The 21,689-nt window shown below is 46.4% G+C and overlaps 1 protein-coding gene across 6 annotated transcripts in view; it reads left to right on the top strand.

The window, feature by feature from the left end:
• RBM19 (RNA binding motif protein 19) overlaps positions 1 to 21,689 on the top strand; it is a 72,205-nt gene that overhangs the window by 11,584 nt on the left and 38,932 nt on the right. For all 6 annotated transcript variants that reach the window (XM_087942772.1, XM_087942771.1, XM_087942768.1 and 3 more), the window contains exons 16-21: positions 786 to 900; positions 1,740 to 1,870; positions 3,161 to 3,221; positions 3,534 to 3,613; positions 4,788 to 4,843; positions 6,007 to 6,123. In XM_087942772.1, the coding sequence (XP_087798898.1) occupies positions 786 to 900; positions 1,740 to 1,870; positions 3,161 to 3,221; positions 3,534 to 3,613; positions 4,788 to 4,843; positions 6,007 to 6,123 (560 nt within the window). The remainder of the gene's footprint in view (positions 1 to 785; positions 901 to 1,739; positions 1,871 to 3,160; positions 3,222 to 3,533; positions 3,614 to 4,787; positions 4,844 to 6,006; positions 6,124 to 21,689) is intronic.

Genomic DNA, 21,689 nt, shown 5'->3' with positions numbered 1-21,689 from the left:
AATTAAGGAGAAACTTCCTAACAGTGAGGACAATTAACTGGTAGAACAGCTTGCCACCAGAAGCTGTGGGTGCTCCATCACTGGAGGCTTTTAAGAAGAGACTGGACAGTCACTTGTTTGACATAGTATGGATTCTCCTGCTTGAGCGGAGGGGCTGGACTAGAAGACCTTCAAGATCCCTTCCAGATTCTATTCTATTCTATTCTATTCTATTCTATCCTATCCCATCTCATCCCATCCCAACCCAACCCAACTCTTCCCAACTCTTTCATTCCCATCCCATATTTTCTGTTCTATTCTATTTTATTCTTTCCTATTCTATTCTTATTCTATTCCATATTTTCTATTCTTATTCTAATTCTATTCCATTATTTCCCATTCTATTCTTATTCTATTCCATTCCATTCTATTCCATATTTCCTATTCTATTCTTATTCTTATTCTACTCCACTCCACTCCACTCCACTTCCATTCCATTCTTCCATTCCATTCCATTCTATTCTTTCCTATTCTATTCTTATTCCATTCCATATTACCTATTCCTATTCTAATTCTAATTCTATTCTATTCTTATCCGAGTGTTTCTCAACCATGGCAGCTTGAAGACGTGTGGACTTCAACTCCCAGAATTCCACAGCCTCCTACCTACTATTCAGTATTAATTGGCTTCCTGCCTTAAACAAACCTTGGTGTTTTTTTTTAATCCTTGCACTGATTTGTATTAATATTTTTTTCCCCTTCCTCATTTTAACTTCTTTGCACTGATTTTCTTCTTCCTTGATCAGTTCCAGCATATCCCTCTCTACCTCGAATGGGCACCCATGGGGGTGTTTTCTGGTCCCGGGACAAAAATGTCGGAGGTTGAAGAGCAAAAGGAAAGTGAGGAACAAACCCAGAAAGGTATGTTTGGGGGTTTGTGGCAGTTGAGTAGAATTGCTTCCATATTATAGAATAGAATTCTTTATTGGCCAAGTGTGATTGGACACACAAGGAATTTGTCTTTGGTACGTTTGCTCTCAGTGTACATAAAGAAAAAAATAAAATACATTCATCAAGAATCATAACGTACAACATTTGGTGATAGTCACAGGTTACTGATAAGCAATTAAATCATACCAGAGAACAAAACAATATAAATTGTAAAGATACAAGCAAGATACAAGATAATTTCAGACTTAAAAGATTCTTTTAATGTATCTTTACAAGGGAGATCAGGGATCCTCAAACTACAGACACAGCCCGCTGAAGCCATTAATCCCATGGCCCATGTGGGACCATGAAGCTGCCCTGCCCACATCGCCCCACCTATCCGCCGTCTTCCACCCACCTTCTTGAGGCTGAGGAGGCCAAAAACGGGATGTGTGGAGGCCTCAATTGGCCAAAAATGGGCCCATTTTCTGGCCTCCAGAGAGAGTGGGGGGAGGGAGGGAGAGAAAGACACACACACACACACACACACACACACACAAAACAGAAGTCCCTTACACACACCCCAAGTCAACCACATCCCTTCACTAACCTACTTTCCACCCCCCAGGAGCGTAACAAATTAAAGTTTAATTTGTGTGTATTATTTAATGGACTGCTAAATTGACCACACCTACCCAGTCACATGACCACCTAGCCATGCCCACCCAGCCGGTCCGCCCCCAACAGTCTACAGGACCGTGAATTGGCCCCCTGTTTAAAAAGTTTGAGGACACCTTCCTTAGATTCACTCATATTTCCTTCTCTTGCAGGGATTTTTGGAAAAAGTGATGCTCTGAAGGAAATGAAGGAGGAGGAGGAGGAAGAAGAAGAAAGTCTTCCAGGCTGTACCATTTTCATAAAAAACCTCAACTTCAGCACTACAGAAGATACACTAAAAGAGGTGATTTTCAGGGATTTCATGGCTATGTAATGGCCTGCGGGAAAGACTTTGGGAGACGGAGTGAAGAGAGGCTGCCGAGAGAACGGTCAGATAAGAGAGGGCATGGCCCACAGCTGGTAGCGGGAGAAACCCTCCCTAGTTTCTCAAATGGTAAAAGTGGTAGGGGGAGAATTGTACTTTCAGACTTGGAAGATTCTGTCAGTGTAGCTTGACAATAAAGTGGAATTAGCTCCTCTGGTTTTGATTCCTATCTGGTTTGCCCAGTGAGGCAGACAAAGTCACACGTTCTGATTTCTATCAAATTATTTGGGGGCCTTCCCTTCCCTACTCCTTCCTTCCTTCCTTCCTTCCTTCCTTCCTTCCTTCCTTCCTTCCTTCCTTCCTTCCTTCCTTCCTTCCTTCCTTCCTCCTTCCACCCACCCACCCACCCACCAGCTCCACCTCCTCCATTTTCCTTCCTTCTTACCTTCCTATCTCCATCTCTATTTTCCTCCATCTCTATCTCCATCTCTTATTTTCCTTCCTTCCTTCCTCCATCTCTATTTTCCTCCCTCCCTCCATTTCTATCTCCCTCTATTTTCCTTCCTTCATCTCTATCTCCATCTCTTATTTTCCTTCCTTCCTTCCTTCCTTCCTTCCTTCCTTCCTTCCTTCCTTCCTTGCTTCCTTCCTTGCTTGCTTGCTTCCTTCCTTCCTTCCTTCCTTCCTTCCTTCCTTCCTTCCTTCCTTCCTTCCTCCATCTCTATCTTCCTTTTCCTCCCTCCATTTCCATCTCCCTCTATTTTCCTTCCTTCCTTCTTTCCTCCATCTCTATTTTCCTCCTTCCCTCCCTCCCTCCATCTCTATCTCCATCTCTATTTTCCTTCCTTCCTTTCCTTCCTCCATCTCCATCTCTATTTTCCTCCCTTCCTCCATCTCTATCTCCATCTCTATTTTCCTTCCTTCCTTCCTCCATCTCTATTTTCCTCCTTCCCTCCCTCCCTCCATCTCTATCTCCATCTCTATTTTCCTTCCTTCCTTCTTTCCTCCATCTCTATTTTCCTTCCTCCCTCCCTCCCTCCCTCCCTTCCGTGTGTTTCACCATAATCTTAGAAGCATCATCACCCTTCCTCTTGAATTAAATTTGGGAAACTCCCCTTGAGGCAGTCAAGTAATCCACATTACGGAATCTGCTTCGTGCTTCATGGCGATCCATATTCCACCTTCCTTGCTTAGCACGGAGCACAAACTCAGGCTGCGAGTTTGCGAGAATAAAACTTAAAAGTATGCTCTTCTTTTCTTCTTTTCCAGGTTTTTTCCAAAGCTGGTGTTGTACGGAGTTGCACCGTCTCGAAGAAGAAAGATAAAACTGGTATGCATTTTTCTGATTTTTGCCCTTGGGAGTTCTTTTGTACCACAGGGGGGTTTGACTTTAATTCCCATAATCCACAGTTGATTAGTCCTCGACTTACAACCATTTATTTAGTGACTGTTCAAAGTTACCTGAAAAAGGTGATTTACAACCGATTTTTGCGCTTACGACCATCGTAACTTCCTCGCGGTTGAAGGATCAAAATTGAAGCACTTGGCGACTTTCAAGGCTGAAGGTCCCCGAGCTAGAGAAGGAACGGGGAATTATTTTAGCATTAATCAACTTCTGATCATCCTCTGGTGTTCTTTTTAGGCAACCTGCTCTCCATGGGGTTTGGATTTGTGGAGTACAAGAAGCCGGAATACGCTCAGAAAGCAGTCAAGCAATTACAGGTAACAGTGCCTAGCGATCTATGGGAATGGCCCATAGTCATGTGGTCAACATAATTATATGTTGAGGCTCACGGAACGCTGATCTTTCAACTGAAGTGGTACCTATTTATCTAGTCGCATTTGCGTGATTTCGAACTGCTAGGCTGGCAGGAGCTGGAGCCAGGAACGGGAGCTCCTCCTGTCAATCAGTGCTCGGGTCTCGAATCCAAGCTGGTCAGCATAACTATACGTTGAGGTGCACGGAACACTTTTACCTTCCCACTGAAGTGGTACCTATTTATCTAGTCACATTTGCATGCCTTCAAACTGCTAGGGTGTCAGGAGCTGGAGCCAGGAATGAGAGCTCCTCCTGTCAATCAGTGCTCGGGTCTTGAACCCGAGCTGGTCAACATAACTGTACGTTGAGGTGCACGGAACGCTGTGACCTTCCCACCGAAGTGGTACCTATTTATCTAGTCGCATTTGCATGCTTTCGAACTGCTAGGTGGGCAGGAGGTGGAACAAAGAACGGGAGCTCCTCCTGTCAATCAGTGCTTTGGTTTCCAACCCAGTCTGTCAGGTCTGCAGCTGACAAGCTCAGTGTCTTTAACCACTGAGCCATCACGCCCCTGCCCCCTTGCTCTGCTTAGGCATATACCTAGTTCACATTCTTGGTTCACTTTGGCTCTCTGTGCCTTCCAAGGTTTCTCCACGATGGACCCTGAATAATGGACTGAAATAGAGTTCGTGGATGACCTCTTCCACCTTGGAATATTATTTAGCGCAGTAAACATTGATTTACGATCCCCATCTCTCTGCCTTCTTCGCTCTCCTTTCATTCTGAGCTGGCAAAGACCAGCCTTCCTGAACTCGGTGTCCTCCAACCGTGATGGATTTAAGACTCGTCGGCCACCAATGAATGGAGAGACCTCCCAGCGGAGGGAGATTGATTTGTTGGGCCCAACACGCTCCCACATTGGTTCTAGTTGATGAGTCATACAACGGACCTTTTTGTTAGCAACCTATCTTGAAAAGGTTGGCCTGAAATCCTGCTCCCTAATGAATTAGCCCCGCTTTCAATCGAGGTATCCGGAGATCCGCTTCTCGGGTTGGTTCATTGGGTTGCAACGTTTTACTCTGGAAGGAAAGCGTTCCAGCCGTCCCCATTGCATCAGCCCAATCTGCTTTCTTTCAGGGTTGCTCCGTGGACGGCCATCAGCTGGAAGTGAAAATCTCCGAAAGAGCCATCAAGTAAGTTTGAGAAGGGAAGTCACTTGTGGTCCTTCTCCTGTCTGGAGAAACTCACTTCCAAGCATTTTCTGCAGCGGGTAAAACGTGACCCTGGCATCTTGAGTTGGATAACAAGTTCTACCAAGACTTTGTCAGGCGTGAAAGTGGGCATTCTGCTCTCAAGATAGCTTGCTGGGAAGTGGGGAAGACCTTGGGAGACTGGGTGGAGAGATGCTGCCGAGAGAACAATCCGATAAAGGACAGCTTAGCCCTTAGCTAGAGAGTGGGGTAAGGGAAAGGGCTCAGAAGGGATCCTCCCTAGTTTCTTGGGCTGTAAAGCACCTGTGAGTATGTGAATCTTGCAAGTAGAATTTTCCTCCCTCCCCTTTAGAGTCCAAGAAACTAGGGAGGGTCTCTTCTATCCATTTGCAGGCTGGGCTGCCTCTTATCTGACCATTCCCCAGACTATGATGGCGATTGGTCCCTGGTGTTAGTCCTGTGTTAGTGTTGTGGCCTGTCGGCCGCTGGCCCCGCCATCAAACAAATCAGAACGGGAGGAGGCATGGGAGTCAGGATTAGCTTCCAGGCAACTGGGAGCTCCGAGGGGGAAGAGGGAATGGAGTTGGCAGAGAGAGAGAGAGAGAGGCGGAGCCTGGACAGTCGGTCAGCCCTCCGATGAAGAGTCAACAGCCCCCAGATCTGGAGGTGGCTGATGAGGAAGAGGAGGAACAGCTGGGATCAATGCCTGAGGTGTGGATGCACAGAAGGCAGAGAGGAGAGGAGAGCAGTGGAAATCTATGGGCCGGCCCTTGGGACGGAAGAGCCACCGCTGCTAGCAAAGTCCCACCCTAGCTCTGGGGGTAAAAGGCAGGGGGCGGAGATGAATAGAAGTGGCAGACAACTATTCATCTCCCAGCCAGACGGACTTCTTAGCCTGCGAGATAATTTTTTTTTTGCTGCGGCTGCCGGCGCTCCTAATAAAGGAATCTTTTGATGTTTTGCCGTGTTTGGGGAGCTGGGTCAGATCAGTTAGATGGATGGATGGTTTGGCTTCTTTTGCAACCCTCAATAGACCTCGGAGGTCCCCTTAAGCTAAAATGCCAATGGACCTGGCTTCAAACCTCATGCTTGACCCAAGAGAGCGTTGCACACGGCACTGATGCCCGTCTCTTTTGGATCCCCAGGTCCACAGGGGCGACCGCCCGTAAGAAGCAAGTCAGCAAGAAGCAAGTGAATTCCAAGATTTTGGTGCGGAATATCCCCTTCCAGGCCACGGTGAAAGAGATCCGGGAACTTTTCAGGTAAGGAAGAAGGCTGCCCTTCATATCCAGAGAAATTGGATGCTGTGAGATCTCTGGTGCGCTCTGAGCTTGGTTATTTATTACCCAACTGGCTAACATCATCCTGGCTAATGCTGAAGATGTTACCTAGTTGGGTAATGAAATGTCTGCAGAAAACCCACCAAGCTCAGAGAATACTGTGAACTCCACAGTTCAATCCTCAGCTATAAATATTTTCTTGTGTTAGTCTGTGGAGTCCTTGGTGCTCCCTCTCCTCTTTCCTTCCTTCCTTCCTTCCTTCCTCCCTCTGGTTGTTTGCTTGCAATGTTTTTCAGGAGTAAACCCACCCTTCCTTCCACTGATGATGTTACCTAGTCAGTTAATGAAATGTCTGCAAGGAAACCCAGGGCCCCATATTCCTCCTCCTCCTCCTCCTCCTCCTCCTCCTCCTCCTCCTCCTCCTCCTCCTCCTCCTCCTCCTCCCTCCTCCTCCTCCTCCTCCTCCTCCTCCTCCTCCTCCTCCTCCTCCTCCTCCTCCCTCCAAACCCCATTTCCTTCTAGCCCTGATGAAGTTTCCTACTTGGGTACCAAATCGTCTGCAAGAAAACCACCCAAGCTCCGAGACTTGCACCAAGGATCCCCGAGTTTAACTACAAATATGTTAATTAAGTTGGGTGCATATCAACGGCTAGAATTCTGGCCATTGGAAGTCCACCCATCTTAAAAGTTTGCCAAAATTTAAAACAAAACAAAACACTGCTTTAGAGCATCAAGTTACATAGATCCTATCAGTGGTGGAATTCAAATTTTTTTTACTGCCGGTTCTGTGGGCATGGCTTGGTGGGTGCGGTGTGGCTTGACAGGCATGGCTTGGTGGACGTAGCAGGGGAAGGATACTGCAAAATCTCCATTCCCACTCCACTCCAGGAGGAAGGTTATTGCAAAATCCCCATTCCCTCCCCACCCCACTAACCTGCTTTCCAGCTCCATTTTCCTGGGCAGGGCAACCAAGCGATCAGCTGGGATTCAATGGGAGGCAGAGAAGAGATGGGGTTGGCAGGGCCAGTCAGAGGTGGGATTTGCTGGTTCTTCTGAACTACTCAAAATTTCCGCTACTGGTTCTCCAGAACCAGTCCAAACCGGCTGAATAACCGCCTCTGCATCCTATTAAACCTTAGGATCTACTTAATAACCATGGGGGAAAAAAATTGGTTGGGATGCCAGCGTTTTCTCCTGCAGGGTCTGCAGGGGGCGCTCCTGAGCTTCGCAAGGGAGGGAGGTGAGCCAGCGGGGCTGACTTAAACCTAATAGAAGCTCTTGGCTAGAAATTGGTAGATACTTGAACAGATTAAAACGTCCAGTTGGGAGCTGAGTAGGAGAAGTAGAAATAACCAAAAGAATAAAATAAAAATTGCCTGCTGTGAGGCTGCTCGCGGTTTAATATTCGAATGCAGGAGTGTTTTCCCTTCTGCGGCTTTTGATCTCATTAAACCATCTTGGGCTTTCTCGAGCATGGAGCAGGTCCAATGAACACAGCAGTCCTGTTGCTTAACGGAGGGTTAGAGATTTTTGTGCGTTGAGGGGTGGGAGGGTGTCTCCCGAATTTAAGATGGATCTCATCCGTGAAAGAGCCAGAATGGGAATGGCCCTTTAACAACCTAGGGACTTCAACACGCTGGCTTGGGAATTCTGGGAGCCGAAATCCACAGGTCTTCAAGTTGCCAAGGTGTAGAGCAAGGCTCTTCAGACTTGGCAAGTTTAAGACTGGTGGACTTCAACTCCCAGAATTCCTGAGCTAACGGACTGGAGGAGGAATTCTGGGAGCTGAAGTCCCCAAGTCTTAAACGCTGTCAAGTTTGAAGACCCCTGGAATAGATAGATAGAGAAAGAGAGGTAGGATAGAGAGAAAGAGAGACAGATAGAATAGATAGATAGATAGAATAGATAAAGAGGTAGAAGAGAGAGAATGGAATGGAATGGAATGGAATAAGAATAAGAATAAGAATAGAATAGAATAGAATAGAATAGAATAGAATAGAATAGAATAGAATAGAATAGAATAGGCAGGCAGATAGACAGACAGCAGATCAAGGGTCTTCAAACTTGGCAAGTTTAAGACTTGTGGACTTCAACTCCCAGAATTCCTGAGCTAACATGACTGGAGGAGGAATTCTGGGAGTTGAAGTCTACAAGTCTTAAACGCTGTCAATTTTGAAGACCCCTGAAATAGATAAGAGAAAGAGAGGTAGGATAGAGAGAAAGATAGATAGATAGAATAGATAGATAGAATAGATAGAATAGAATAGATAGATATATAGAATAGATAAAAAGGTAGAAGAGAGAATAGAATAGAATAGAATAGAATAGAATAGAATAGAATAGAATAGAATAGATCAAGGGTCTTCAAACTTGGCAAGTTTAAGACTTGTTGGGCTTTAACTCCCAGAATTCCTGAGCTAACATGACTGGAGGAGGAATTCTGGGAGTTGAGGTCCACAAGTCTTAAAAGCTGTCCACGTTCGAAGACCCCTGGTTTGGAGACCCTGGCCCTAAGTTATAGAAAAGTCATTTCGACTTTGGCATTAGAAATGCACTTCCCAACTTAAGCACCCCCAGCTGGGAAAGTGCCTCTGGAGGGTTTTCTCTCTTTTATATATATATATATTTTATCCCGCTTTTGTTACTCTTACAATTAACTCAGGGGGACAAGCATTGCTAATATGCCTTCCTATTTTCCCCACAACAACAACCCTGTTAGGTGGATTGGGCTGAGAGAGAGTGATTGGCCCAAAGTCACCCAGTTGGCTTTCATGCCCAAGGTGGAAATAGAACTCACCACCTTCTGGTGATGGGCCCAAAGTCACCCAGTCTAAAGGCAGACCTAGAACTCACTGTCTTCTAGCAATTGGTCCAAAGTCACCCAGCTAGCTATCATGCTTACAGTGGACCTAGAACTCACCATCTCCTGATGAGGGACCCAAAGTAACCCAGCTTAAGACAGAACTAGAACTCTTTGTCTCCTGGTGATGGACCCAAAGTCACCCAGACTTAAGACAGAACCCGAACTCACTGCTTTCTAGCGACTGGTCCAAAGTCACCCAGCTGGCTTATCATGCTTAAGGTGGACCTAGAACACACCGTCTCCTGGTGATGGGCCCAGCCAGCTATCATGCCTTAATGCAGAACTAGAACTTACCATCTCCCGGTTCTAACCTGGAGCCTTCCCAACTAGACCAGACTGCCTCTCCTTTGAACTTCATTAAAACGCCAGCCGTTTCTGCTGCTTCTGCCTCTCTCCCCCTTCCGCTGATCCACTTTGGGCCTCAGTTCCCTATCAGCGAAATGGGAATATTACCCCCCCCCCTCAGAATCTTCCTCCACCAGCGACTCTTTCTTTTTTTTTTTTTTAAAAGGGCTGCAATGTTAAAAGTGTGCATGGTAAATTCTAAGTAAATATTGCCCATAGCCAGAGGAAAAGTATGTGTGTCTGTCTGTCTGTCTGTCTGTGTGTGTGTGTGTGTGTGTGTGTGTGTCTGTTTCCATTTGCACACCTCCTTCTCTACCCCCTAGTTTTGTATCTCATTTTCACATTATCATCAAGTCGCCCCCCCTCCCTGGGACCCCCCTTTTTCGAGGGCTATTTTGACAGCTTCTGTCAGCTGCCTGCCATCACCTCCTTATTGGCTGCGGGCACCTCTGGCATCGTGCTGAATGCAATTAGAATCTGATTAACAGCAGAGAAGCGCAAGCAAAGGGGTCTCTCTCTCTCTTTCTCTCTCTCTTGCACCCCTCCCTCTATAAAGAACCAAAAAAAAAAGAACAAAAAGAACCACAGTAAAAATATTCTCTTTCCACTAAACTGTTTTGCTGGCCGGCGGGATTGTTTGCATTCCGCCAAGTCTCGGGGCCAACGGAGGAGCAAAACGCTTTGCTTGCCAATAATAAGCTTATTTTTTTTTTTTAAAAAAATCATACTCAGATAGAAATACAGCCCGCGACTTTTTCAACAGCTCCTCAGCTGCCGGAAGACGGTTTTCTTCTAAAGCTGTACTTTTGCAATTCAGGCAGGCCTTCCTTGCACCCTCCCCAAAACTCCGGCCGTCGTATGAACGGGGGCACCCAAGAACAGGGGTCCCAACCTCCGGACGTGACATGCCAGAAACTGGGCCGTGCAAAAACAGTGGGGTGCAGGCAGCATGTAGAACCGTGCCCCCTTCCGGTCCACGGAACACCGTCTCTCCATGGAACTGGTCCCTAGTTCCCAAAAAGTTGGGGGCTGCTGCCCTAGAAGGCAATAGTGGTATTAGTTAGACTTGTATACCGCTTCACAGTGCTTTCCAGCCCTCTCTAAGCGGTTTACAGAGTCAGCCTCTTGCCCCCAACAATCTGGATCTTCTCATTTTACCCACCTTGGAAGGATGGAAAGCTGAGGCAACCTTGAGATAGATAGATTAGATAGATAGATAGATAGATAGATAGATAGATAGATAGATAGATAGATAGATAGATAGATAGATAGATAGATAGGCTTATAGTTTGGGGTGGTTTTATTTTGGCTTCTGTTCCCCTTTTTGCCTCTTGGGATTATTTTGTGATTTTTGAAGGCCCCGAAGAGGAAAGACAGAGAGACTTTCCTTCATTTCTAAAGATTTTCTTTTTTTAAAATTACCAAGACTTCTTCGTTTCTTTAATGGAGGCCCTTAATGAGATTTCTTTTCACCTTAGCGGATTTGCATTCCATTTGATCTTCTCTGCAAATTCTACTTACTCTCCTCGTTAAAGCAATTAATGGAGTCAATGCCAGTTTGGGGGGAATTAGAGAAAGCCAACATCAAAGTCCAAGAAGTTTTAGATTTAAAAATGCCTTTTAAAAAAAGACTCTATTTTTTCTCTTAAATATATATTCTTGAAGCAAGTTTTTGTGACAATATACAGGGACTCCTCGACTTACAATGGTTTGTTTGGTGACTGTTCAAAGTTAGAACGGCACTGCAAAAAGGGACTTACGACCGTGTTTCACAGTTACGACCTTTGCAACGTCCCCATGGTCACCTGATCAAAATTCTGGCGCTTGGCAAGTGGTTCATACTTACGACCGTCCTTTTGCGACCTTCTGACAAGCAAAGCCAGGCTCATTTAACAACTGGGTTACTAACTTATCGACTGCAATGAGTCGCGTAACAACCGTGGTGGGGAAAACTCAACAGCCTAAATTTGGGGCTCAGTTATAACACGGTCATAAGTCCAGGACCACCTATACTTTGAACCAAAGCAATGTGTATGCCGGATGGCCACAGGACCTGTAGGGTTTTTCTGCAGTTTATTTCTCTCTCTCTTTCAAAAAAATAAACTCATTTTTTCTGATATTTTGCACATCAGCGAAGGAGTTAGAGCCACAATAATTCAAAATGGGATGGTCCCAAAAGCAAGCAAAATCAGGCCAAGTAAGCTGAATATTTGAGGATGGATTGTGCAAAAACCAGACTGCCTCTTATACCTATTCTTGGGGAATTGCCCTTCTTAGCTGAGTCCAGGTTTGTACTAAGCTATGATAAACCTAAAACTTAAACTTAACCTAAACTTACTAGTCTGCTAACCCACCAAGCTCACAGAGCACCAAGGACCCCACAGTCCAACTCTGAGCTACAAATATTCCCTTCTATTAGAATAAGAGCCATTTTGAGGGGGGAAAGAAAGAGAAGCAAACCCCAGCCCAAACCAAATTGTTTCCCATTGCTGCCTTGCAGCAACAGATACAAGGAGGTATTTATTGTGGGTTCAAGGAAAGGGGGTGACCAATTAAACCGGTATCCCCTCATTTCCAATCCAGCTTCGCCCCTTCGCTATGCACATCGTGATGTTGTACGGACGTCTGAAATGGGTGGAGCGGGCCTCAGCCCAGGACAATGCTGCTGTTGTCTTTAGACAAAAAGTTTTCGGATCTCGCCGCCGTCCTCCAGCAGCAAGCGATAAGCAGCTGATGTAATTTACGATCTTTCTACAAAAATGGAGCTTTGTGGGATGTATTTTGACTTATGGGGATGGCCTATTTTCCAAGTCATCCCAAGGCGACAGAATGCCTAGGACCGGATCTTAGTTAGTCTCAAGATTTGCAAAAAAAAAGGGAGGGAGGGAGGGAGGGGGAGGGGGGAGAGAGAGAGAGAGAGAGAGAGAGAGAGAGAGAGAGAGAGAGAGAGAGAGAGAGAGAGAGAGAGAGAGAGATCGAGGTGCTGCTGGTGATCCTAATAAAGGGAACATTTATTTAACTACAGAGGGTTTGTCGTGTTTGGGAGCCAGGTCAGAATAGCCCCATTATGGCCATAAGCAAGACCAAAAGAGAGTTAGTGCTGCCTTTTTCTAAGCGAAATATCGCTGCCTCCATTAGCAATTTTTCACCCTCCCCTTTAAGTATCTCCCAACCTCCCCCGTTTCCTGCTGCTCGAAGAAACTGGTCCCATTAACTAATCGGACTGACTGTTCATCTACCCGGTGAGTTGAAAAACAGACTCAAATCTACACTTCATTTGCAAGACCCTCTGCTGCGTGTGTTGCTAATGACCGTTCTAATTACGGTATCTTGCCGCTGTCTTTTTTTTTTTTCTTCCCCTTCTTCTCTCCTCCTTTCTTAATCAAGACGATCCCACCTGCCTTGTGACATCTTGCCAAACCGGGAAGGTGTTACAGGCAAAATCCGAAGCACGTCAGGATTGGTGGGGGAGGGGGCAGTGGAACGGAGCCGGCGCTGTTAAAACTCTGGCAGCTTTCGTGCCAATGGCACGGTTCATCCTGGGCAGGTTCCCCCCCCCCCAGCCTGTCATTTCTTGGGGGGTGGGGGATGGAGGGAAGAGAGACCTGGCTTCTGTTCTTAGGGTGAAGGTGTGGAGCCCAGGATGGAGGATGGCTGACTGATCCTGAAGGTAGGATAGGATAGAATAGGAATTAGAAGTATAGAGTAGAAGTAGAATAGAGGAGAGGAGAGAAAATAGAAGGATAGGATAGAAAAGGAATAGAATATAGAAGAGAAGAGAATAAAAATAGAAGATTAGAATAGAATAGAATAGAACAGAGGAGAGGAGAGGATAGAAATTAGAAGGATCGGATAGGATAGAATCGGAATAGAACATAGAAGAGAAAAGGAATAAGAATAGAATAGAATGTAGAAAGATTAGAATAGAATAGAATAGAATTGAATAGAATAGAATAGAATGAATATTAGAATAGAATAGAATGAATAATAGAATAGAATAGAGTAGAGAATAGAAAGAATCGAATTGAATCGAATAGATAGAATCAAATAGAATAAAGTAGAATAGAATAGAATAGGAGTAGAGAGAGTAGAATAGAATAGAATAGAATGAATATTAGAATAGAATAGAATAGAATAGGAGTAGAGAGAGTAGAATAGAATAGAAATAGAATAGAATAGAATAGAATAGAATAGAATAGAATAGAATAGAATAGAATAGAATGAATATTAGAATAGAATAGAATAGAGAATAGAAAGAATGGAATTGAATCGAATAGAAAGAATAGAATAGAATAGAATAGAATAGAATAGAATAGAATAGAAAATATGGAATAGAATAGAATAGAATAGAACAGAACTCAGAATAGAATAGAAATATGAAAGAATAGAATAGAATAAGAGCAGAATAGAATAGAATAGAATAGAATAGAATAGAATAGAATAGAATAGAATAGAATAGAATAGAATAGAATAGAATAGAATAGAATAGAATGTTGGTTGCTCAGCCTTGAACTGTGGGGTCCTTGGTGCTTTCTGAGCTTGGTGAGTTTCTTGCAGACATTTCATTCCCCGACTGGGTAACATCATCAGTGCTAGTGGCTTTGTGGATAGGTAACTGATGATGTTACCTAGTTGGGGAATGACACCTCTGTAAGAAAACTACCAAGCTCAGAGAGCACCTCCAGGGATGGAGCACCACAACATCTGGAGGCAAGTTGTTCCACTGATTAATTGTTCTCGCTGGCAAGAATTTTCTTTTTCTTAGTTCCAGGTTGCTTCTCTCCTTGATTAGTTTCCATCCGTTGCTTCTTGTCCTGCCTTCTTCTGGTGCTTTGGAGAATAGCTTGACTCCCTCTTCTTTGGGGCAGCCCCTGAGATATTGGAAGACTTTGGGAAGCCCCTGAGATATTGGAAGACTGCTATCATGTCACCCCTAGTCCTTCTTTTCATCAGACTAGACATACCCAGTTCCTGGCACCGTTCTTTGTATGTTTTAGCCTCCAGCCCCCTAATAATCTTGGTTGTTCTTCTCTGCACTCTTTCTAGAGTCTCCACATCTTTTTTTTTAACATCGTGGCAACCAAAACTGGATGCGATATTCCAGTCTGGCCTTTACCAAGACTACACTTAACCAGTTTTGGGACTCATAGCCAGATGGAGGACTGGAATTTCTAGTTTTAGGTCTCCAGGCCTCTCCTAAGTATTCCACGTTCCAGGAAAGCTGGCAAAAAGGTTTAACTTCGCTCTCAATGACCAGCCTTGGCTGCTAATGAGCTTGCCATGATGTCATTAGCTTGAATTAACACCCCTCCTCAATTATTTTCTTCTAACGGGGGTTTAAGCCCTAGCAAAAGTTGTTGGAAGCAAATGGGGGTGACCTTAACGCACGCGCTCCCTGTTCCATTACTTCACCCCACTTTTAAGGAAAGGGGTGGTGGTGTGAGTGGCCATGCTTTAGACCCGGGGGGCCAAATGATTTGACCCAACCCTTCCATTTGGAGAGCCGGGGGGGAAAAAACGGGAAGCGATTGGCTTCCCTAATCATCGGTTTGGCACCGAAGCAGGAACAGGCTGTGGCTAGTTTGGAGAAAAATGCTATTTGGGTGGCAGCGGAGAGATAGCCGAAGGATTGTGGCAGCTCTCTTCCCCCCCTACACACGCACACACACGCACACACACACACACACACACAAACACACACACTAGCTCCAAGCACATATTTCTTAGAGCTTTCTTGTTCAGACTTGTGTGATTTGGGAGGGCTGGAGGGAGGGGTTGCATCCTTCTGAAGGTTTCCTTTGTCTGCAAGAAGCATATTGTACAATATTTTTTTGGGGGGGGTGTTCCTTCCTTCCTCCCTTCCCTTTTTCTTTTTTCTTTCTTCCTCTTCCTTCCTCTTCTTCCTTTTCCCTCCCTCCTTTCCTGCCTTCTCTTTTCCCTCCCTCCTTTCTTTTTCATCTTCCCTTCCTCCCTCCCTTCCTTAGTCTTCCTTCTCCCTCCCTCCCTTCCTTTCCTGCCTTCTCTTTTCCCTTCCTCCTTCTCTCTTTCCTTCCTCCTTCTTTTCCTCCTTTCCTTCCTTCTTCATCTTCTCCTTCCCTCCCTTCATCTTCCTTCTACCTCCCACCCTTCCTTTCCTGCCTTCTGTCTTACCTTCCTCCTTCTTTTTCCTCCTTCCTTTCTTCATCTTCATCTTCTCCTTCCTTCCTCCCTCCCTCCCTTCGTCTCCCTCCCTCCTTTCTTTTCCTGCTCTTTTCCCTTCCTCCTCCTCTCTTTTCTTCCTCCTTCTCTTTTTCCTCCCTCCTTCATTCCTCCCTTCCTCATCTTCTCCCTCTCCCTCCCTCCCTTACTTCCTTCATGCGCAGTGGTTAAAATACAGCATTGCAGGCAAACTCTGCCCACTGCCAGCAGTTTGATCCTGACCGGCTCACGGTTGACTCAGCCTTCCGTCCTTCCAAGGCCGTTAAAACGAGGACCTTTACAGAGGCTGGCTCTGTAAAACCTCTTAGAGAAGGCTGTGAAGCACCCTGAAGCCGTATATAAGTCAAAGTGCTTATTGCTAGTGCAATTTTTGCCAGAAGCCCGTGCTTACCTCTGACTTCCGGCAACGCGTAGCAAGCGACTGGTTCATTCTACAACTGCAGCGTTCACCTAATGAAAGCTGCCAAAATCAGGCTAGGTGCCCAATGATGACCCGCTTTGCAACCATCCCAGCACATTCAATTATGGTCATAAATCGAGGACTGCCTGTAGTGTGTGTGTGTATATATATATATATATATATAGCAGGATTCTTGCAAGGATGCCAGTTGGCTGTTTGGAAGGGAAGGAAAACACCGCAAAATCTTTCACGATTGCAGTGAGACTTACTCGACCCCGTGTGGTATCGTTCAGCCCAGCCCCGAAGAACAAAATAATATCTCCCATCTCCACCCCATTTATTGTACGTGATTGGGGGTGGGGGAAAGAGAGAACAATTTGCCAAAGATTAAGGCAATTTTCTGGCAGCGCAGAAGAGAAGGTCTGAGTTTAAAGGAGGATGAAGCCAAAGGGTTCAAAACTAAAAAGGGGTCAGCAGTGATGTCCAGATAATTCAGGGGAGAAAAGGTTGTTGTTGTTTTTTAACCTGCTCAACCACTGGATTAGATCTGTGCTAGGAGACAAAAAAATAACCCCCCCAAAATAGTCAGTTTGATGTAGTGGTTAAGGCAATCTGGCTGGAAACTAGGAGAGGTGAGTTCTAGTTCCGCCTTAGGGCGTGAAAGCCAGCTGGGTGACTTTGGGCCAACCACCAGGAGACGGTGAATTGTAGTCCTCCCATAGGCATGAAAGTCAACTGAGTGGCTATGGGCCAGTCACCAGGAGACGGTGAGTTCTAGTCCTGCCTTAGGCATGAAAGTCGACTGAGTGGCTATGGGTCAATCACTAGGAGATTGTAAATTCTAGTTCCACATTATGCATGAAAGGCAGCTGGTGACTTTGGGCCCATCACCAGGAGATGGTAAATTCTAGCCCTCCCATAGGCATGAAAGTCGACTGGGAAGCTATGGGTCAATCACTAGGAGACAGGGAGTTCTAGTCCCGCCTTAGACATGAAACCCAGCAGGGTAACTTTGGGCCAATCCCCAGGAGACAGTGAATTCTAGCACTCCCATAGGCATGGAAGTCGACCAGGTGCCTTTGGGTCAGTCACCAGGAGACGGTGAGTTCTAGTCCTGTTTTATGCATGAAAGGCAGCTGGGTGAACTTGGGACCAATCACCAGGAGATGGTGAGTTCTAGTCCCATCTTAAGCACGGAAGTCAACTGAGTGACTTTGGGCCAATCACTAGGAGATTGCAAATCCTGGTTCCACATTAGGCATGAAAGGCAGCTGGGTGACTTTGGGCCCATCAACCAGGAGAACCGTGAGTTCTAGTCCCGCCTTAGGCCTGAAAGCCAACAAAACGAAATGGGGAGGGCTCCTTGGTGCTCCCTGAGCTTGCTTCGTTTTCTTGCAAACGTCTCGTCACCTGAACCAGGTAACCTCATCGGCGCTAGTCCAAATGAAATTTGTGCCTTTCCCAAATTTGCGGGGGAGAACGAAGAGTTGGATGTCTTAGCATCCTCTCGGAAAGCATGTTTCGGCTCGCCTGCTGGCATGAGGTTGTTCTCCCCCGGGGAGAAGAATCTCTCTTCCCTCTCTCTCTCTCTCTCTCTCTCTCTCTCTCTCTCTCTCTCTCTCTCTCTCTCTCACACACACACACACACACACACACACGCCTCCCCAATTATTCTTTTCATGCACGCATCTGCATACAAATAGGGCTCCCTCCGCACACTCGGTGCCACTTGAGGCTGTCGGGAGAAAACCAGAATCCGTCTTTACGGTGCCCCATCAGGACATCCTGCCTCCTTCATTCCTCCTCCCCCTGCTCCCTCCCCCCAGCCCCCCAGCCCCCAAACACACCCACCCCCACCCCTCCCCAGATGCCCACGCCGAGCCAACCCCATCCCTTGCCCCCCCCCCCCATAACAAATTAGAAATGTGAGAACTCTCCTTGTTGATCAAAACATAAATTATTCTTCGTAGACAGGGCACCCACGGGCTCCGGAGAGGGTAATTGGTGCCACCTCCAATTCCTTAAAAGGTGAATATCGTAATTGGAAAAGAGGTGTGAGAGGCTCACTCGGCCTCGGAGGAGAAAGGCGGGTGGGGGGTGGCATGAAAGCGTTCATTTTCGCAGCTTGGGAGATGACTATGGCCGTGTTATGGATTCTAATTATCAACACAGCGGGGAAGGGAGGGGACGTCTTGGCTTCGTCCCGGTCTGGGAATCCTTAGTTACCCCCATTGTTCTCCCTGACGGTGATGCTCAGCTGCTGAAGAGGGTGTGTGTGTGTGTGTGTGGAGGAAAGCCTGTTGGAATTCTTGCTTTGGGGGTGTTAGGGGCTTGGGCGCCACCCTTATTCGTTCCCCCAGCTTGGGATATTTTAAAATTATTGTGTATTGACGCTGTTTAAGAACCGTCCAGCTTCCCTCGCGGTAAGGATTCTGCGTGGTGTACAATACAGTCTTAAAAGGCATAAAAAAAATATGTATCACTGAACGGCCAAAATGGAGCCCAAAGTTAATGAGCTCACAGAACAGTCGTCGTCGTCCTCCTCCTCCTCCTCCTCCTCTTCTCCAACACTCCACAAACCCCATTCCCTTGTAGCACTGATGGTGTTACCTAGTCGGGTAATAAAACGTCTGCAAGAAAACCACCAAGCTCAGAGAACACTAAGGACTACAGTCCTCCTCCTCCTCCTCCTCCTCCTCCTCCTCCTCCTCCTCCTCTTCTCCACCACTCCACAAACCCCATTCCCTTGTAGCACTGATGGTGTTACCTGGTCGGGTAATAAAAACGTCTGCAAGAAAAACCACCAGTTCAGACCGCATCAAGGATCCCAAAATCTTCCTTCTCCTCCCCGCCAACCCCACTCCCTTCCAGCACTGATGATGTTACCTAGTTGGGTAACGAAACATCTGCAAGAAAAACCACCAAGCTCCAGAAAGCACCAAGGATCCCCGTAGCACAATTTTGCTAGATCAGTCAGGGAATTGCTAAGAGCTGCCAAGGTGGGATATTAAAAATGTAGGTAGGCAGTGGGCCAGGCAAGAAAATAGAGGAGACGGATTTTTGAAAATAAGAGGAGAAGGATATTTTGAGGGAGAAAGATTTTGCAGGTTAGAGCGCCAGGAGCCCCAGTGGATTTCCATCACATCAGGTTTAGTTCAAAAACTTGTCCCAGAGCCAATAACCAATGGCTCTCTTCAGGGAGTCGAACATCCAGGTGTTCATATCAAAATGGTTGTCCTCCTTTGGGAGATGCACCTGAAGGCAGGACACAAAAAACGGATGGAATCAAAGAGAGAAGCAGCCTAGAAATAAGGGGAACTTCCCTGATCGAGAGAAGAATTAACCCTTGGAACAACCTGCCTCTAGAAGTTGTGGGTTCTCCCACACTGGAGGTTTTCAAGAAGCGATTGGACATCCATTTGTCTGGAACGGTATAGGGTTTCCTGCCTAAGCAGGGGGGGTTGGACTAGAAGACCTCCAAGGTCCCTTCCAACTCTTTAATCCTGAGATGGACAGATTCCCATCTGGTCTGGTGAGCTGGGAGCGGGGTTGGCTTTTCATAAACAAGCGAACCCACACGCTTTTTGTGTGCTTATATAACCAGCAAACCCACCGTGTTTTGGTGTTTTGGTTCCCTTTTTCCTTCCCTTCCTGCAAATGTTGGTTTAAGCTGCTGTTTCAAGACGGCAATGATGGCTCATCCGCTTTACTCTGTTTTGTGTGTGTGTGTTAGTGTGTGTGTGTTTGTGTTAATGCCCGAAAGGCAAACGGAGTTGGAGAGGGAGGGACTCCGATGACAGAGAAAGAGAGAGGGAGAGGGAGGGAGAGAAACGTGTGGATTCATGAACAGGCTTCATCATGTTCCACTTATCCGCCGCGCCGCCTCGACGAAATTCGGCAGATGGATGCTTGGTCATGCCGTCGGCGCAGAGGGGTTAACTCCTCGGATTTAGCTTTCCGTCGTTTTCACGAGAGCGTTGACAACACTTTTGCCGTGTTTATTCCCAGATGTGCCTGCTCCGGCCCAGCGGCTTCCCGAGCCCTGAGCTTTGGCGGGGGGAAGGAGGGGGAGGAAGGAGAACGTCGGATAAAACAGCGCACCTTTCTGGTCGGAGTGCGCATCAAATATTCATGGATATCCCGATTTGCACATTGGGGTTGATGAATGGGCCTGATGCGGACTTGGGGATGCAGGAGAAACGGCTGTTTTGCCGGGGAAATTTGTGTCACTTTCCCCTCCTTGTGTGTGCGTGTTTGTGTGTGTGTGTGTGTGTGTATACATGTGTGTGTATACATATATATATATATATACATACACACACACACACACACACACACACATATGGGATCCTTGACTTATGACCACAATAGATTTTTGCAGCTTAAGCAAGAGAGTTAGTTGCTTGAGGGAATTGCCCTCCATTTTAGCACCTTTCATGCCACAGTGGTTAAGCCGGTCCCTGCGGTCGTTAAGCAAATCATGCAGTCATTAAGCGAATCATGCAGTCATTAAGTGAATCGGATTCCCCCCCCCCAATTGGGTTCCATTTGTCAGGTCGTCTTCAACTTGTGGCCACAATTGAGACCGGAATTTGTGTGAGACATTTGTTCAGTGAGTTTTGCTCCGTTTTACGACTCCCGTCGCCCCCATTGCTGGCGTTGTTCAATGAGCCACACGGTGCTTTAAGTGAATCTGGCTTCCCCGTTGTCTTTGCTGGCCAGAAGGTCGCTAAAGGGGACTCCAGGACCCTGAAACCATCATACCTATGAAACAGTTGACAAGCATCTGAATTTTGATCCTAAACAGGGTGGTCGGTGGGCCGTAAATTACACGAGGCAGAGCTGACTTCCTTTGGATCCATGCCGACATATTGCTCCTAATAAATAACTGGGTGTCTTTTGATGCTGGGCTCACAGTTTAATTAGGGCGTCCATTGGAACCCTGACAGCAACGGTGTGAAAAACGGTGATATAAGGTCACCTGTTTCAGTGCCGTTGTAACTCTGGATGGTCACTAAACGAACGGTTATAAGTCGAGGACGCCTGGAATATGGAGGTGCCGTTCTTCTCAAACAAAATGAAATTCAGCAGTGCTGACTTAAGCAAGTTGCAGGCACGGAAGACCTTTGAAACTCCGGTCTCCCTGGAATGGAACTGGCGCCATTAAAAGCACATTTCATTCCTTTCTGGTTCAGCGTGTGGGGCAAACGTAGAAAAAAAAAAGTAGCTGATTCGGAGATCAGGCCAAGCGTTGGGGCAAACGTAAAATTGGTTGGGGGCTCACTCCAGGGCAGAGGCCCCCCAACCTTTAGGGCACCAGGGACTGGTTCCGTGGAGAGAGGTTTTTCCCGTGGACCGGAGGAGACGTGGTTTTGTGTGCTGCTTGCATCTTACACATGGAGCTTTGTTGTTTGTGCAGATCAGTGGCAGTCCAAAACCCCAGGGTTCTAGAGGATTGGAGGTTAAAACATATGAAGAAGGGTTGCTGAAACTGGGTATGTCTAGTTTGATGAAAAGAAGGACTAAGGGGTGACAGGATAGCAGTCTTCCAATATTTGAGGGGCTGCCCCAAAGAAGAGGGAGTCAAGCTACTCTCCAAAGCACCTGAAGGCAGGACAAGAAGCAACGGATGGAAACTAACCAAGGAGAGAAGCAACCTAGAACTAAGGAGAAATTTTCTGAAAGTGAGAACAATTAATCAGTGGAACAACTTGCCTCCAGAAATTGTGCTCCAACACTAGA

This window comes from Notechis scutatus, chromosome 13 (assembly GCF_049901735.1).
Source record: "Notechis scutatus isolate UNSWTSFEM ecotype Mainland chromosome 13, rNotScu1.2, whole genome shotgun sequence".
Classification (NCBI taxonomy): domain Eukaryota; kingdom Metazoa; phylum Chordata; class Lepidosauria; order Squamata; family Elapidae; genus Notechis; species Notechis scutatus.
Note: the sequence above shows the minus strand (reverse complement) of the source record. Positions and strands in the feature narration are given on the sequence as shown.